The sequence below is a fragment of the Solanum verrucosum genome, unplaced genomic scaffold (genome assembly GCF_900185275.1).
Source record: "Solanum verrucosum unplaced genomic scaffold, falcon-dt-bn FXZP01000183.1, whole genome shotgun sequence".
NCBI classification, from domain to species: domain Eukaryota; kingdom Viridiplantae; phylum Streptophyta; class Magnoliopsida; order Solanales; family Solanaceae; genus Solanum; species Solanum verrucosum.
Window position 1 is genome coordinate 4,671,974 of NW_026020430.1, and position 17,672 is coordinate 4,689,645.

The window sequence follows — 17,672 nt, forward strand, 5'->3', positions numbered from 1 at the left end:
ATTAGCGCAATGATTGACCTGCCAAAAACAAGTTGTTTAGAAAATAATAAATTTATCTACATAACTTGTTTAGATGGATGTGTAGATGTATTAAGATAATTAAATTAGGAACATGATTATACATAACAAGGTTGAAATGACCTTCATCGTAAATAAGTTAGGAAAACGAGATTAAGATACTTCAGACATACGTGAAGAGAATAAATTTAGATGCACCAATAAAGAAGTGTACGAGATTGACTATAGTAAATTTTAGAAAAGTAAACGTAACTAGGTGATAAGAAATTCAAAAAGATAATTAGCCAACATATAACACAACTTAAATTATTATTACTAATAGAAGCATTATGGGTAGTCGAGCAGCTTCGTAGTATTATTTCTCAGCAACAGAAATAAGTTATAAATATGAGACAAACTTTTCCTTTTCTTCTATTTAATTCCATTTCTCCATTTTCTTTCTCTCTTCTCCTTCTTCTTCCTCCTTAATTGAATCTCATTCTATTGAAACTTTTTGTGTGTTGATTTCTTCTTTCATGGATAGTGACTACTTCTCTAATGGTGGAATTCAACCACCTTTCCATTTCGACCCCAAAATTCCATTAAACTCTCTACATTCACCTCAAGAACAAAATTCAGATTACTTTCTAAATACCCATTGGGACAATAATTCTACAGATAATCAATACACCCATTTTGATTCAGCTTTGAGTCCGATAGTTTCATCTCCAGTACCGTCCAACTCAGTAAATTCCAATTCATCACTCTGCGAATTGATTGGGAATTTGGGTTCAATTTGTAGTTCTCCTTCAACCCCATTTACTAATAACTGTGATTCCACTAGAACTTCGTGTTATACTACACCCATGAACTCTCCTCCGAAATTACATATACCCATAATGAACCAAATTGGAAAAGATAAATTACCCAATTTGGGGAACTCAGTTCTTATGAATTCTCCTCCATTTCCCTCTCTTTCAGGTGCTAAGTTCTCTTGTTTTGGTAGCCGTAGTTTTAATGGCAGAACGAGTCAGTTTGAGCTGAATAATGAAGAATCGCTTTATGGATCTGGTACTGGGGTTATGGGGAGAGGAAATTTGAGTAGAATATCGAGTAGCCCTTCTGTTGTGCAAAACAAAAACTCAAGCCTAATGATGTGTGAGGGATTGAATTTGGGCAAAATTTCAGGTCCTTATGAAGAGTGTTCTGTTTCTGAGCAAGACCCAAGTGGTGAAATAGGGTCAAAAACAAGAAATGTATTGAATTCTAAGAAAAGAAAAGCAGTGAAATCAAAGAATTATGTGCCAATTGTAGATGAAACTGGAAAAAAGAGAGCAAAGTCAACAGAAGTTAATGGGAGTAACAATGGAACTGTTAAAATGGAGGAACAAAAGGGCAGTGAAGATGATGGAGCTGAGAAAGAAGCAAAGGAAAACCGAAAGATTGCGGAGCCACAAAAGGATTACATTCATGTTAGAGCAAGAAGGGGTCAAGCTACTGATAGCCATAGTTTAGCTGAAAGAGTAAGCCTAAGAAGTTCATCATCTTTTTTTTTCTAGTTTGTATTATGATTATACGACAATTTTTATTTACTTAATTATATTGTCAACCTGTCTTTACATGCAAGTTTGATTCTTTACTAGTAGTGCCTAGACCAATATGTGGGCACGTCCATTAATTCCACGAGATACTTGTGATCTCCTACTATGCACAAACTCTTTGACAGATGGAAGAAATCATTTTAGTTTTTTTTTCTTTGCCTCCATTGGGTTTTGAACCCGAGGCTTAATGTGTGATGACCTCATCTAAAAATTTAAATTTTGAGAGAGAGAAATTACACTTTTACTTGCTAATTATACTTGCAAGTTGCAACAATTTGAAGGCAAAATTTTCATCTGTAATTTTGTCTAATTATTGCCTTGTTTGCCATTTGATTAGGTCCGTAGAGAAAAGATCAGTCAAAGAATGAAGCTTTTGCAAGATCTTGTACCAGGCTGTAACAAGGTTTGTCCCCAAATACTTCAGTAATTTCTTTGTTTTATCATTTTCTTTAACTTTCTTGATGATCACATTGAGGTTTAAATTTAACTTCCAATTTTAACATAAATAAACAATTTTTACTAGGTGACCGGAAAAGCATTGATGCTCGACGAAATTATAAATTATGTCCAGTCACTCCAACACCAAGTTGAGGTAATTCAAGATTTAGATGTAGCATATTGTGTACACTCTACCCTCTCCAGACCCCACTTGTGGGATTTACACGAAAGATGTTGTTGTAGCTTCTAATTGATATTTATTGCAACATTTTGTAGTTCTTGTCTATGAAGTTGGCTTCAGTGAACCCAAGAATGGATTTTCACATAGATAGTCTCCTTCACAAAGAAGTAAGTGTTGATATATATCAATGAATGACTTCCTTGTTACATTCAAATGGAAATTCATGGGGTTATTTTTCCTTTGTTTCAGATAAGTCAACCAAGTGGTTCTTTGCACCAACATGTGTTCCCAGTAGATGGATATGGTGAAAATCTTGCTCAGGTAATAAACCATTTAATAACTCGTCGGTTATATGAATCCTAACCAACTATATCGCTCTCATTTCCGTCCAATATTATGTAAAAAAAAAGGTACTAGAATTTCGATATCTCTACTGGCATTTTCTGATTAGAGTTCATTTATACAGCTTCCTACAATCTGTGAGGATGACCTCCAAAGCATTGTCCAGATGGGATTTAATCAGAACTCTAACCAAGATCTGATATTGCAGTCACAGACATTCCCTGGTAAGAAAAGGGGAAGCGAAGTATTTTTTTGAGGGGTGGGGGGAGTTATGATAATTGGGACTCCGCACTTTCTATTGCAACTAGAGTAAATATCTCAAAAAGTCATTCAACTATGAGGAATTATGTAGTAAAATCACTCAATTTCTCATAGTTGAGTGACCTTTTTTTAGACAGTGTGGACCGCAGTATTCCGCTATCGACCCTTAACACTTATACAATGAATTTTAGCTGATAATGAGGAGAAAACCTTAATTTATGATTAATATATTTGTTTCTTCTGATGCAGTGCCTAATTCTGAATCTCACATGAAAATTAAGATGTAATCACCATTCATTTGTCCACAAATCCCCACAGGAGAAAGAGCTTGCTGTATATAAGCAGAGAGATTTTTAGTTTAATCTGCTTCAGAAATTGCTAATCAACAAGATTAGGATTAGCATTAAGGGAAATATTTCCCCACTTATTGTAATCTATAATTGATTTGAGAATTTTAATTTTTGCTCTTGTTGAGCTATTATAGTATTTACTGTATAATGTTAACATCATCTCATGTAAGATATGAGTATTTCTCTGTAAAGCAATTAAAAATGGAGATTATTACAACCTTAAATTATTCAAATAATTGTTCATTAGTGTTCTTTTGGTTAAATCATATCAATTGACAAGATATAATCCCAAATCTTTCAAGAGATTTGCTTATGGTTGGTGTCAAATTAAACAGTGATTAAATCAGAATTTTCAAACATTTATGATTGTTAAGTTATGTTGTAACCAGCTGTATTAGTGACAGTGACGGTGCTAGCTTGGCCTAGTGATTTCATCTGAACTCCCTTCGATGAAAAATAATATTATATATATGACTAAAAATATATATTTTATGTGTAAATAATAAATATTGAACCTACCTCTTTCGACATGTCGTGTATTTAGTGGATAACTTTCAATAGACTAACCAGGTAGAGAAGCTTCTGTTCTTATGATTTACAGTGCTAGAAAGTCCAATAATAAAAAAATAAAAATATCATAAGCCTTAACTTACAAACTTTCTTAATAAAAATATTATTATAAGTTAAATCCCAGGCTGGCAATTGAGCAATTCTGACTAGACCTAATGAATTAAAGGACTTTAAATTTTCCAACTAATCCAAAAATAATTAAGTGAACAAGAAAAAGGTTAAATAAAGTAATGGAAAGGTTAATACTAGTAAAAATTGGGTTTAACAAAAATATTTCTGCTTTGCAGCGTTTAACTTTTTTTAATAAGAAAGATCTTTCAAAAAAATAAAATCTTCTTTCTCTTTTGTTTTCTATTGTTAAAATAAATTATAGTAAATTAGTACATAATAATATTTTGCTAATTATATTTCAAGATATTTAGACCGACAAACTTGTCCCCAGCCACACAAAAAAAAGAGAAGATCTGTGTTCACACTATTAATTATATCAAATAATTCCAATAATATTATTTTTCAAGATTTAGATTACTATTTTTAAAGATAATTTTCACTATGATTTTCTGGACAGGACTTAGATGTTTGTTCTTAATCTAATGTTTATTTTTGGAGAAGTAAAGACAAATAACATATGTATTTCTTTTTCCATGTCTGTTTGGCTTTTTCCAATCTGAAATTTATTAATCCAGAAGATTCCTCTTTTTTTTTTTAAGAATACAGTAGTAAGGACCATCAACTATCGTGATAGAGTGAAAAATATTCTTCATTTTTAATTAAAATTCTAAATTCGAGTTCTAGATATGAAACTGTCTAATAGAAAATGTTTTATCTCTCATAATATGTGATGTGATCCCTTATTTAATTAGACCCCTCGAAAAAAAAGTATTTAAAAAAAAAACAGAAAAAAAGCAAACTCTCATAAATTATTTCATGATAATCAAAAAGTAAAAAGAATAAAGTTACTCTAGTTACTTTAGTGTATCAGTGGTTTCTTTGTTTCGACTCATTTAACTTTTTACTGAAGCAGACAAAGAAATTCCAGTCATAACTTCTTCTTTTTTATGGATTCTGAATAAAGTATTTATTAATATTAAATAAATTCTTTAATGTAAATATAACATGTGAGTTAAAGGTATTAGATTCTGTCAAATTCCTAACTTGCATGTAAATTTGGAATACAAGGGTGGATGTATACTCTGATCTGATTTATTTGAATTCAATATTTGTAATGCAGAACATAAATTACGTAAATGTTCATTAAAATTATAATAAATAGTAGGTATAAATTATAATAGGCTTAATACTAAAATCTTTAAAGGTGAAACTCTTGAAATTTAAATTGTGTATCCGCCTCAAACGTGAGGGTGTCCATTGCAAAGTATACCATTAATTACTAAAAGATTAATTAACTTAACTGGCTACCCTACAAAGTAAATTATTACATTACATAGAGATATACAAGAGAAAAAAGGATTAGTGAAAATGGAAAGAATAGTGTTGGCAATTGACTTGTTTGTAATTCAAAATGTTTTAGAAGAGAATTTTTTACCTACACGTTTCTAACTATGAATCAATTTGGCAATTGACTTGTTTGTAAATCCAAAATGGCTACAGCTATTCTTGAACATGTTGCCTACAAATGAGAATTTATATTTTTGCATAAATATATAAGTTTTATATATTTATAGCTAAAAGTAGATGAACGCATAAAAGAATTATACCATATGTGTATTGTAGCAATTAAAACGAGAGTATCCCTTTCACCAGGACAAACAATCCTTTTATGACTAGAAATGGATCTAGAATTTCTAGATCATAGGTGCAACATTAAAGAAATAAGAAAAAAAAAATTAAGTAGAAATTGAACCTCTGTCATTTGAGCATTCAATCACACACAACATTCAACTTTTTTGAGCGTGAGGACCAGCAAATAATATCAAGTTTAATAGACGTCATGAATTTACATGTATCATAATTTGTACAATTTACTCTTGTTTATTATGTGTTGTGTAAAACTTAAAGATAACAATTGAAACAGAAAGTATATTTCCATGTTCCCATTCTTTCAATATATTGACCATTAAAACTCTTATAATTATATTAGAAAAATAAATTAGTGATCTATAAAGTCAACATAAAAATCAATGGTTGCCTAATAGTGTTTTTGTAAAGTACTAAGTAATGAATGAGACATAAAACATGTGAAACCTAGTTATCTATTAGTCTTAATTCAAAGTGCTTTTAGTTACATTGTCAAAATCATGTGCCAAACTGTGATAATGGTTTTCATACAAGGATAAAAAGGTAATTGGGCACGATTAAAGTGAAAATGACAAGCAAAAAAAAGTGAAGTCTTTATCAAGAAAAGAATGTTTAGACAGATTGAGGTGAATAGACACTGACGCAAATTTGATGGCTTTTTGTAGGACATAAAATAGTTAGGACTCAAAATTACAAACTAAATCACCAAATAGTTGGTCTCCCCACAACCATTTTGCATCCTATGAAATGTACTTTAGTACGCTTGAGACTCAACCAATCTTGTAAGTGGAGTTGGCGGCTAAATTCAGTCTTTAAGGACCATAACATAGAAAAATTGAGGAGTGTATAATAAGCCCCCCTTAAGGAATAGGGACAACTTTCTTGTTGTAGTAATTGTGAATGAGCAAAGTAGGGATCGATAACCTGTTTGTTATTGATATTATCTAGAATAAGTAAACTATATTGAATAACGTACTTGAGGGGGGGTGGGGGGGTGATCGAAATTTAAGACTTAAGGATCAATTAATTTACCCAAATAGGTAGAAAAAAGCAATGATAGTGTAGTTGGAAGTGAATTTGTAGTGGGATGTTCTTTTATATTTGATCGAACATTTGTTAGGATGTCTTTGTCTATGTCAACATCATGCTCTCTTTGTCACAACTAAAGTGGTTGTTGCATTCACTCATGGTCGTGTTTCCTCGTTTGATGTTGGACAAGTTATGTTGCTTACAAGTTTGGTAACAAGTTTGTATCAAAGCTGGTGGATTTGGGTATCTTCAATTCCACTAATTTATAATGGCAAAAAAGGAGAGAATCCAAGGACCAAGCCTAATATCCTTCAATTCCCTTTAACAAAAACACTAGTAGTTCTCAGAGCATCCAACACAACACTTTGCGAATACCTAGATCGGAATCTACAACATCTACTCCGACCATCTATAGTCAGTCTGAGCGTACTATTAAGATCCTTTGAAGATATGTTGGTGTGCATGTGTGAGTGATTTTGTTGGTCATTGAAATCCGTTCTTCACTTTAGCTTGCTTAAAAGTTGAAAGAAAGGCAATATCTGCTTTATGAATGAAAATGAATCTTTTCATTGGAATGCTCTTCAACAACAATATCATACCCAATGTAATCTCACAAGTCACTTGAGATTTGGAGGGAACAAACCTTACCCCTTTCTCAGGAAGGCACAAAGACTATTTTCATAAATCCTAGGCTCAACTAATCAGTAACCACAATAAATAGAACTATAACTAAAGCATAATAAACATGTAGAAACAAAAATCAAGGGACCAAAAACTAAGTGAATAGCGTTTGATATCTAGTATGCAAGGAGAAACCTATCTCATTGGACCACGATACAATGGCTCAAATTCCCATCTAAACGATTTTCCAACAAACTTCAAAAAAACTACAAAATACATTGAAATATCGGAATAATAATTGATGTCCAAACATGCTAAAATTATTTTTATGGTTGAAAATGCTAGGAAACCAACCCAAACGGGTCACTGAAATAAAAGCAACACTAATTCAGCCAGAACGACCTGCGGATGGCAAACAAAAATTCAGAATAAGCTGAAACAAGTAATGAATGCCAACAATAAACGAAGTCCAGGCGTCAATGTCAACTCATCGTAAGATTAAAGAATACTGCATATAGAAAAATATCCTCACAAAACCAAGTTGTTTAATAGGAAAAAGGAAAGAAAACATATAAATTAGTCAAAATTCAAAGAGCTCCAATTAGGCAGCTGCAGCCTTGCCCTTCTTCTTCTGTAGTTTCTTCATATAGAACTCAAGTTCTTTGCCCTCCAAGATATACCTGTCAATTGCAATACAAAGATCATGACTTGAATGGGAACAGATGCAAAAAAACAATCTCACGAGTCTAGGCCGGGAATCAAGGTTGCCAATGCGGAACTTACCCATCAGCTCTGCCACACTGACCAGGGCGAGATGAGATGCAAGCATATAGTCTACCAGAACTAAATTGTTCTTCAAGGTGAGAATCAAGTTTGCGATCTGTCAGGCGCTTCTCAATTTTTCGGAGAACATGGTTGCTCTTCTTAGTTTCCTCAGCCGCAGCAGCACCTTCTCCCTCCTGCCATGTACCAAAAGAAATAATCAACATATACAGAAAAGAAGATAGTCGTCACTACTTGGTCATCAAAATGGACATTTCAGGTTCTCAAACATATAAAAATGAGAGGATACTTTTATTAAAGTGGAATACATTAGTTGCTGGAGTTGAACAGTTCAAAGTAAATTAGGAAAAATAGACTTATTTAGATACAGTAGAATGTGACTGAGGAGAGATCAAACTATGTAAAAGACCACCTTCGCTGCATTGTTAGAGGTCAAAAGTATCCTCAATAAGACCTATTTTTCCATTCACTCGTACATTTTCTATCTTTATCAATTCTTTCTCAATCTTGGGTAAGTTATTTCTGATCATAACTGGACATCATGTCCAAACTTCAAAAAATGTCAAAGCAATCATAGATCACAGTCGTGATGAAGAATTTGCAGCATATAATGAATTATGATTGTACAGTAAAATGAAAGAGCTGAGGAAGCCAGATAGCAAGGAATCAACAACTACTTATCAAATGATGTTAACCAGGTATGGAAGTAAAGATAACAAAATTTGGCTACCTCAGCAGTTTCCTTCTTAGCAGCAGCCCCCTTTTTCTTCCTACCAATGTCAACACCATAATGCTGGAGGTACCACTGTTTAAAGGGTGCTGCATCAACCTGAACGATTGCACTCTTGACAAGAGTCTGTGTACGAACAAGTTCATTGTTCGAGGCATTATAGACCACGTCAAGGATACGAGTCTTACGGGTGGTAGCTTCACTACCCCATGAATAATTTCCTGTATCCAATCTTAGTGCCCTCCATTTAACATTGCCACCACGAACACGAATGCGTCTGACTGTCTTGTTGCTTGAGATCTTAGTATTAGCAGGCTGACGGCCAAGCTCGTACCTTTAACAATAAGAAAAACATATTCACACAAAATCAGCAGCTTGTCCAATCAGACTTTCCATTACAACATCACAACAACATAATTAATTTTCAACAGATTTTTCACACGACTATGCTAACAATAATTTTTATAGCAGTCATTTTGTTATAAGTATTTTATGTACTCTATTTTCATTCCTGTCATAATCATCAATTCATTTTATACAAATGCAGATTGTGTTTTCCATTATCTTAATTAATCTAATGCTAATTATTAGGGATTAAGGGTAGCTCATCAACGTGTTCCAATAACCTCCACCATTTAGGTGGGAGTTTGATTTCCCATATTGTATTCCCCTCTCCCATTTCTCCTCATTTTCCGTGTATAATATTCAAAAAAAAAAACCTAACATTAATTCTTATCACTGACCGAAACTAATCTTGGAAGAGTTGCTTGTTTGATTGATATAGATCTCCCAACTTACAACTCTAGAATTACTATATACTTGTAGAAACGATCCTGGAGAAGACATCTACTGTGCAGGATTTTTTTTATAAGGAGCAGCAAATCATATTAATATTACCCTGGCAAAATTACCAATTCCACAAGGGAGAATGGAAGTTATATTGCAATTTCTACTGTAGCTAGTACTTATTACTACTTCCTTTGAAACAACAATTAAGAATAGCAAGGAATCTGACTCTATTCTAGGAAATGAAGTTATTTTCATGTGTTTGGTAAATTTTCCATCATAACGATAAATGAAGTCTTTGCGCATACACGGAAGTTCTTTCTCTTTACTACTATCCCAACATTTACTCAATATCACTTCCAATTTGCTGGTATTAATATCAATATTCAACTAATACTCACCAACTTAACACCAGAGATAACCGCTTACTTCACTGAAAGACAATTCTTTTGTACAATACATTTACCAGTTAGACAATACGTTACTATGCAGTATTTTGATAAACTTTGTGTATTTTAAAGAATAAGCACCTAGTATGACAAATAATCTAACGATTTGAGCACAATTATTGCTAACGAAAGACGGCGGAAAGATCAATGTAATAATATAGAGACAGATATTCAGGCAAAAGAAAAAAAGGCAGTAACACTAACTTTCGCTTCTTCCTCCAGGTTTTCTGCTTGCCACCAGTGGCACGCCTTTTGTGCATGGAGTCTCGTGAGATACCTTCGTATTCATATCCATAAATAAATCAGTAAAATTAATAAAAATCGTCTGTTTTTTTCATCAAATTGCACATGAAATTAGTTAGTGTAGAGAAGAAGGAAATATAGCAGGTTCAGATCCATACCCATGGTTACTGAGAGCTAAGCCGCACCCCTCACACACCACCCTTCCGCTTTGAACGAAGAACACTAAAACCCTAACATTTTGAATGTTCTTAAAGATATGGGCTGGGCTGAAAGTTCTGACTTTTTTGGGCTTTTCATTCTTGGGCTAATATATTGCATCTCGATTCAATACCCCAAGTCGTCTATATCATTTATTTTGGATTTCATTGAAGTTGTGGATATCGAACACCGGTAGAAACCAAAAAGAAAAGAAAAAAGCTCCTTACATTTTGTTTGGATGGTTGTTATATTATTGGAAAAATTACTTATATACACACATTTACTTACCTTAATAACCATTTATCCCTATCTTTTTTTAAAAATTCAAAAATCCCTTAATTCCTCAAATTCATAAAATCTTCCGGATACATAAATATTTCACTCATATTTTCAGCCTACACCCACATTTCCCACTCCCATTTCATTCCTCCATTTTATCCCTAAATTCTCTCCACTTCTTTAGCAGTTACAAATTTCAAATTCATTTTAATTTTCAGAAGGTGTCTCTTTCAAGTTAATCAATTAATCTATTTTTGAATTTCAAATCTTTTCTATTTCCAATTAATGATTTCAAATTATTTAAGAGGTAAATTTTTTTCCATCACTTCAATTTTCGATTTCTTTCTTTTATAATTATTTTTTATTTTTTTGATCTTAAAAAATAAAAATAAAATTACCTCCGCCCCTGCCCTTATTGTCGTTGAAAAAATTTCTTGAAAAATATTTATTTTCTTTTTCTACTAATGAAAAATGTCCAAAAAAAAAAAAAAGTTGGATCTGCCATAGCATGACCATCACTATCAAAGATACAAATTTTTAATGTATCTCGTTTATTTTGAGTCTTAAATTAGTCTTTGTTAGTGTTATCATTTATATGATACATCACTGCTATAATAACCTTTGTTTTATGCAATGTCTAATGTTCATATTTAAGGTATTGATACATAACTCTAATGTTGTTGAATCTTTGATTAATGTTTATCATGTTCAATAGAAATGTACTTGATACATAAACTTCGTGTTATTTATCACACATGCAAAAAGAAGCTATTTTGAAACAATTACATGTATAATGTATTTTTTTTATTTTAAAATATAGTATTTTTCAAACAAAATAAGATACATAAATAATAATGTATCATGCATTAATTTTTTAGTTATGATACGTAAATTCGGATTTATACTAAATGTATCTGATACATAACAATTACCAAATAATAATGTATTGATTTCAAACCTAAAATCTTATGGGCAACACTTTCTTATTTAATGTATCTAGTAGAAATACAACACTTATCAATTTAAATTGAAAGAATCTTCATGATGTATCTTCTCAAATTTTTCGATAATTTTGAATCAAAATTGAAAGAATCTTCAATGAACTAGGAGAATAATTTTGAAACTCAAAATTTTCAACAATTTTGAATCAAAACGGAAAGGATCTTCAATGAACTGGAGAAGAATTTTGAATCTCAAATTTTTCGACAATCTTGAATCAAAATAGAAAAAATATTCGATGAACTTGAAGATTCACAAAAGAAATCGTTTGTCCAACAATAATTCCAGCACTTTTGTATCCTTCATAACTCACCTCGCTTATCCGAAATTTCGACAAAAGTTTTTATGAAACAGAGAGAACGATGAACAAGAAGAAGAAATTAGTTTTTGAATTTTTTGGTTTGTTACACTATAGGATTTTGAATTCTTGACAATAATTTGGAATGGAATAACCTAATTTATGGGATCTTAATTTGATTTTCAGCTTTTTTTTTCCCCCTTAATTAGTGCAACAAATGGATACTATGAGATCTTAATTTGATTTTTCAGCTTTTTTTTTTCTTAATAAGTGCACAGATTGATACATATTGTATCAACAATAATGTATCCGGATCCTTAATTATGTATCCGAAATGCCTAAAAAATATGGGATTTATGTAATTACAAAAATAATAGGGATAAAAGGTAATTTAGGTTTTACACTATCATATTTATGTAAGTTATACTAGAGCAGACACCTTCCAATTATCATGTCTTAAGAATCAGAGATTTCTTCTGTTTCTTCGATTTTGTCCAAATCCCGCCGTTACATAATTTTTACTACTCCTATTATTGTACACAATCATTATTTCTAGAAGTACGGCCTTTGCTTGCAATTCAAGAACTGATTTTGCCTACATCAATTTCGAATGACCTTCAATAAATTCCACTCAACAAAAGGACAAAACACAATTAACTAAAAGATGTCACACCAAAGACGCCAGATGAAACTCTATTACAAGAGGATCCATTAATACAAGTACCCAATGCAGAATCAGAAATTACAGTCAAGTTATTCAGCAAAACCTTTTTCCTAAAATCCAACTATAACGACTCCATGGTATATATGACATCTCATCGGAACCGTCTAGATAATGATGCTGATCCTTTTTATGTCATATCTGAGTTAAAGTTATGCCTTGCTATCAATGCTCATCGGTTCTGGTTCCTTAGGAGCAGAGTTCTACATAAAACAAAGCCATGAGTGAGTCAACAAAACAACAAGAAGTAAAGCTCGAAGTCTAGGGGTTATAAAGTCTGCCACTTACGGCTGAGTTTGCTGCATCCTGCTTAGTCAACTTTGCAAACATGTTTCCGTAGAACTTTGCATCCTTCTTGTTAATTTCCTTGACTTTCTCCTTTAGAGCTTTGTACTCAAGCTTCACATCCCTTGATATCACATAAGAGAACAAGCTTCAGCACCATAACTGACAAATATGACAGCTTGGGTATAGTATAGAATGGGCTTGGTTGTATACCTGTTGGCAGGATCAATCTCAAGAGCTTTCTTAATGTCAAATTCAGCCAGATCAAGATCAGCCATGTTCATATATGCTTGAGCTCTGCGGTATAGAGCTTTGACATTTGCACTATCCAGTTCCAACACCTACAGCTCACACAAATAATCCTCAAGAAGAAAGTAAAAAGGATGAATGAGTATTTCTTTTAAGGGGGGAATTTCTAGGTTTCGAGTTCTATACCTTGGTACACAGTTTCTCGGCCTGCTTGTAATCTTTCAATTTCAACTTGCAGGCTGCATTATTTAAGTTGCAGGTGATCTTCAATGCTTTAGACTGTTTCTTTTCCTCCTCGCTGAAGGAAGTATCATGCTCGATGAATTTAGCAGCCTGCATTTGTTAAAATGTACAGTTAGGTAATCCTGGCACATCACAATAGCATTTTGATCTTCACAGACAAAAGACCCACTATTCTAGTTCTAAACAACACAGTAAAAGCCAGGTATCTACCTTCTCATATCTCTTAGATGCCCTTGCGTATTTACCAGCCTTGAACAGTGCATTCCCTTCTTCTTTCTTTTTGCCAGCAGCCTCAATTTTCTCCGGGGTATTCATATCCCATGATTCCTTGTCCTACAAGCCACCGACAAGAGTATATGATTAAAGTATAGATCCAGAGAACAGTGACATATATCCAAGGTTAGAAAATAAAAAGAAAGAAAACATCACATACCTTGACAAAAGAAACAAGCTCAACCTCATAATGCACAGTTGAATTAGGAGGAACAACAGCTAAATCTTGCTTCGACTCAGATGAACCAAAGGCATAATCAGGTGCAATTGTAAGCAGCGCCGCTTCACCCTTCTTCATTGTCAAGACAGCTCGGTCCAGCCCATCTATTACTTGTTCTGTTCAGGGTAAATTAGAGCTCAATCAATACTAGTTAAGTATTAAAGTCCAGGGAAAATCACAACATAAGATCTCTGTAGTTGGAACAAAAATGTATTCGGAGTCATACCCTCATCTGTCTTAAACTCAAAAAGGTTGTCTTCATTTTCCCCATCATGGCCCTTTTTTGTGAAGACTGTGCCATCTAGCAGCTTGCCAACCAGTTTTACTGCAGTATGCAAATTGAAACAACCCTCAGATATCATAGTATTCATGTAACTTACAAGCACAAACTAAAGAATTTTTCCTGTGACAAACTAACATTTAACAACAGCTCCTTCATTGGGTCTCTCATATCCTTCCCCTTCTTTCAGGATCTTCTTTAATACTTTCTTGTCATCAGTAACATTTGAAACAGTTTTCCACGAGACCAACTCTAAGTTGATCTGTAATGTGGCATTAGGTGGAACTGCTCCTCCATCACTCGAGGCTGGTTTTCCTTTCTCTCCAAAGCCATCTGCAGCAAACAAATCAGACTTATTAACAACAGCCCTCTTATCGGCAGATGATTACACAGTCACTTGGTAGCAAGCATCACTTACATTGTGGCTTCACTGTCAATTGGACCTTTTCACCTTTCTTCATAGTTTTCACAGCCTTAGCAAGAGCAGGACAGAAATGACCTGTTCCATTAGGGATGTCAGAACAAAACTACAAAAAAAAATTCACCTAATAGAACATTGTGGGGCATAAGTAGTCAAAGGTTACCATCTTGAACAGTGAACTCCACTCCATCTGATTTTCCCACCACTGTGCCATTTTCGAGCTGAGCTTCGTACTTGACTAAATTACAAAAGACAAAAGAAGATGCTCAATTTATGTTCCAAACAGCTATAGCATAGTCCCTTGTGATTTGAAATTAATAATACATACCAAATACTTCGTCAAGATCTTTCGGGTTTTCCCATTTCTCCCCCTCTGTGAGGATCTTTTTGAAAATTCCACCATCCTTGCAAATGTCTTTTACACTCACCCATGATAGCAACTCAACATCAAATTGTAGAGTGGCATTTGGAGGGATAGTTGGAGGAGAACCACTCTCTCCATAAGCAAGCTCTGGAGGAATGGTGAAAATAGCATTTTCACCTTTCTTCATTGTATTTATACCTTGATCCCATCCTTTAATAACTTGTCCTATCAGGAAATAAAAAGCATCAGCATATCTGTTTAATCTTGAAGCAAAATCGAATTCATCTAGTGCAAATGCTAATTACATAGATATCAGAGACTTTCTCGCAATGAAAAAATCTGTATTTCTTGGCTTTAACATGAGTTCTCATGTAATTAGATTTCAAACAAATCAACTTTCTGTTTGCAATCTTTGACAAGCATAGTCCTCTCAACCCGAAAATCTCTAGAATTGAGGATGAAATCTACTTTGGAATGCCAAAGACCATTACAATCATCCTCTAAGGAAACAAGAAGAAGAAAATCTCAGAGGAGCTATAAAGTGCTAGTGAGAACAGCTTCACCACATCTTCAGATTCTCGTAATAAAAAATTTACTGTTGTGAAGTTCATGCCTTCTCGACAAGCTAAATCCTACTTTAAACTAGGGAACAAGATTTACGTGTTACCATATATTTACTAAGCCCTTGGAGGAAACAAGCTCCCCAATCTCATATCATCTATACTGGTCCTATTAGAGCTATCAAGCTTTCATTTGTTTTATCAAATCACTTAAGTTTATTCAATAACCACTAACAAGCAAATACAAAATGCTAGTGAACATTCACTAACCTTGACCGAGAGTAAACTTGAAGGGGTCCCCTCTATCGCGACTGGAATCGAACTTGGTTCCGTCAAGCAAAGTTCCAGTATAATGAACTGAAAATGCAAAAACCAACGTGAGCTCAAATAACACGAACAAAATCACGTTTACCGCAGAGTAGATGAAACAAATGAAAATTAAATAATCCATAAGCCATAGAATGAGCTCAGAATCAATCCACGAGCCTAGCGAGCGCAAAATACTAATTAACAGCAACTAATACAATTGCAATTAATTAATCAAAACAATATTGCAAGCACAAAAAACACATTAACATAAACAAATCTCATATGCAAACTAATTACCTTCGACTTCATCACCAGGCGCAGGAGTATCCCAACCTTCACCTTCCTTAACAAGCTTCTTCTTCAATCCCTGATTTCCAATTTCCTTCTCCTCGCCTACTTTCAGGGTCGAACTGTCATCCGGCAGATCCATGTCCTCGTTCATTCCCTCTACCGGTGGAATACCAAAATCCTCGTCCATTTTCCCGTCAAACACAATATGCACTCACACACAGAAGATTGATTGATTGATAGAATCGAGCTCAGTGAAAGAAAATAATGGCGTGTTGGAGAAGAAGAAGATGGAGGCTTAAATGGTGTGATAGCTAGTGTGAAAAGAAAGGGTTTAGGTTCTAGAGTGTTCCAAGGTTTTTGAGAGACCTTTAGCGTGACGAAGGGTCAGGATTCTTCCAGATATCTTAAATTTAGATAACCAATATATTAGTAATTCTTAAATTTAGATAATATTATTGGAGAGTGGGGACCACTACTAAATTCTTATTAATCCAACTGCTGATCTTTAATTAAAGTTTTAAGTTAGATGGCAAATGAAATGGGCCGAATTTGGGCCAACACTGAAAAACGGGTCGTAAAATAAGGGGGACTTGAGGACCTTCATTTAAGATATAGCCAAAGTTCTTGAGTATTTTCGTTTCTAAAACATATATCCTCTTAGGGATGTTCTGGTGTTTTATGCCTCTCATTTGTTTTCATTAAGATTAAAACGTTTAAATTTGAATGCCATATCTAAATTATGTTTTGTGATAAAAATAAAAGTTGATATTCCAAGACCAAGCAACATAAAGAGAGAGTGTTCGATTTCCTTCTTTGTTGTCTTTAGTTAACTTTACCATTGCTGGATGAGCTTCCAAAATAGTTCTGTCTATTTACAGGGTTAGAGTTTGTAATATTGTCACTACCCAACACCAACAGCAAGTGTATACAAGTAAAGCAAAAGAAAAATATGTTTCATTAGCATCTCCTTGACAATGACAACGACAATGTAATGTAGTAATTTGGAGTCTTGAACTTGGTCAATAGGTATTACAGACTCGATTTGACAGAATAGCATCCAAGTAAAGCCTACAACAACTATTATATTTCAATCACAAGTTGAGGTCAGCTATATGAATACTAACTTTCCATGTCGCTCCTGTGGTAATTCTACTACATTCTCATTGATTATGGGCAGCAAGAAGCCAATTCACGTGCAGATGCAAAACACTTCATGATTTAGCCAACTCTCAAGTCTCAACTATCAATTGGCACGATGGAAGCATTGAGCAACAAGTATCCAACATATCAACTGTTTGGCTGGACCAACCTTTCATTTTAGTCAGCACCATGAGATTACTGGCTCTTTTTCTCTTGAAACAGTCATTCCATGCCCAACACTATTTTCAGCCTGAATACATAATGATATCCCAGTGGCCAGACTTTTTCTTCAATCACTGTTCAATGAAGTGTTTCTCCACTTTAGTGTCTGATTCACAGCTCCAAACAGTTGGAAACTACTTAGCATTAGTTTGAGATCCATCTGCCAAAGAATAACCACACC

The 17,672-nt window shown here is 33.7% G+C and overlaps 3 protein-coding genes across 3 annotated transcripts; 1 reads left to right on the plus strand and 2 right to left on the minus strand.

The window, feature by feature from the left end:
• The first annotated feature begins 417 nt into the window (after positions 1-417).
• LOC125807962 (transcription factor bHLH62-like) lies at positions 418-3,413 on the plus strand. The gene is made up of 7 exons (XM_049487723.1): positions 418-1,520; positions 1,936-2,001; positions 2,122-2,190; positions 2,313-2,384; positions 2,467-2,538; positions 2,684-2,783; positions 3,070-3,413. Exons 1-7 carry the CDS (start codon positions 534-536, stop codon positions 3,105-3,107), a joined length of 1,404 nt encoding a protein of 467 aa, XP_049343680.1. The 5' UTR covers positions 418-533; the 3' UTR covers positions 3,108-3,413.
• A 4,143-nt stretch (positions 3,414-7,556) lies between these two features.
• Positions 7,557-10,376, minus strand: LOC125807859 (40S ribosomal protein S8-like). Its single transcript, XM_049487598.1, has 5 exons — positions 10,298-10,376; positions 10,101-10,173; positions 8,662-8,995; positions 7,932-8,107; positions 7,557-7,828 (listed from the first exon to the last, which is right to left on the minus strand). Exons 1-5 carry the CDS (start codon positions 10,299-10,301, stop codon positions 7,750-7,752), a joined length of 666 nt encoding a protein of 221 aa, XP_049343555.1. The 5' UTR covers positions 10,302-10,376; the 3' UTR covers positions 7,557-7,749.
• Positions 10,377-12,511: 2,135 nt separating this feature from the next.
• On the minus strand, positions 12,512-16,535 carry LOC125807521 (peptidyl-prolyl cis-trans isomerase FKBP62-like). The gene is made up of 13 exons (XM_049487245.1): positions 16,136-16,535; positions 15,800-15,886; positions 14,934-15,194; positions 14,769-14,843; positions 14,603-14,683; positions 14,323-14,517; positions 14,131-14,229; positions 13,845-14,020; positions 13,622-13,744; positions 13,355-13,501; positions 13,133-13,260; positions 12,923-13,043; positions 12,512-12,837 (listed from the first exon to the last, which is right to left on the minus strand). Exons 1-13 carry the CDS (start codon positions 16,314-16,316, stop codon positions 12,787-12,789), a joined length of 1,725 nt encoding a protein of 574 aa, XP_049343202.1. The 5' UTR covers positions 16,317-16,535; the 3' UTR covers positions 12,512-12,786.
• Between the last annotated feature and the right edge of the window lie 1,137 nt (positions 16,536-17,672).

Excerpts from the sequence above, each read along its gene's own strand:
- LOC125807521 (XM_049487245.1), bottom strand. The coding sequence starts at position 16,316 with ATGGACGAGGATTTTGGTATTCCACCGGTAGAGGGAATGAACGAGGAC. Across the intron at positions 14,518-14,602 it reads ATTGACAGTGAAGCCACAAT|ATGGCTTTGGAGAGAAAGGA; the intron begins GTAAGTGATGCT and ends TGTTTGCTGCAG. Across the intron at positions 14,021-14,130 it reads TGAGTTTAAGACAGATGAGG|AACAAGTAATAGATGGGCTG; the intron begins GTATGACTCCGA and ends TACCCTGAACAG.
- LOC125807859 (XM_049487598.1), bottom strand. Across the intron at positions 8,108-8,661 it reads CTAAGAAGGAAACTGCTGAG|GAGGGAGAAGGTGCTGCTGC; the intron begins GTAGCCAAATTT and ends GGTACATGGCAG. Across the intron at positions 7,829-7,931 it reads CAGTGTGGCAGAGCTGATGG|GTATATCTTGGAGGGCAAAG; the intron begins GTAAGTTCCGCA and ends TGCAATTGACAG.
- LOC125807962 (XM_049487723.1), top strand. The coding sequence starts at position 534 with ATGGATAGTGACTACTTCTCTAATGGTGGAATTCAACCACCTTTCCAT. Across the intron at positions 2,002-2,121 it reads TTGTACCAGGCTGTAACAAG|GTGACCGGAAAAGCATTGAT; the intron begins GTTTGTCCCCAA and ends AATTTTTACTAG. Across the intron at positions 2,539-2,683 it reads ATGGTGAAAATCTTGCTCAG|CTTCCTACAATCTGTGAGGA; the intron begins GTAATAAACCAT and ends TCATTTATACAG.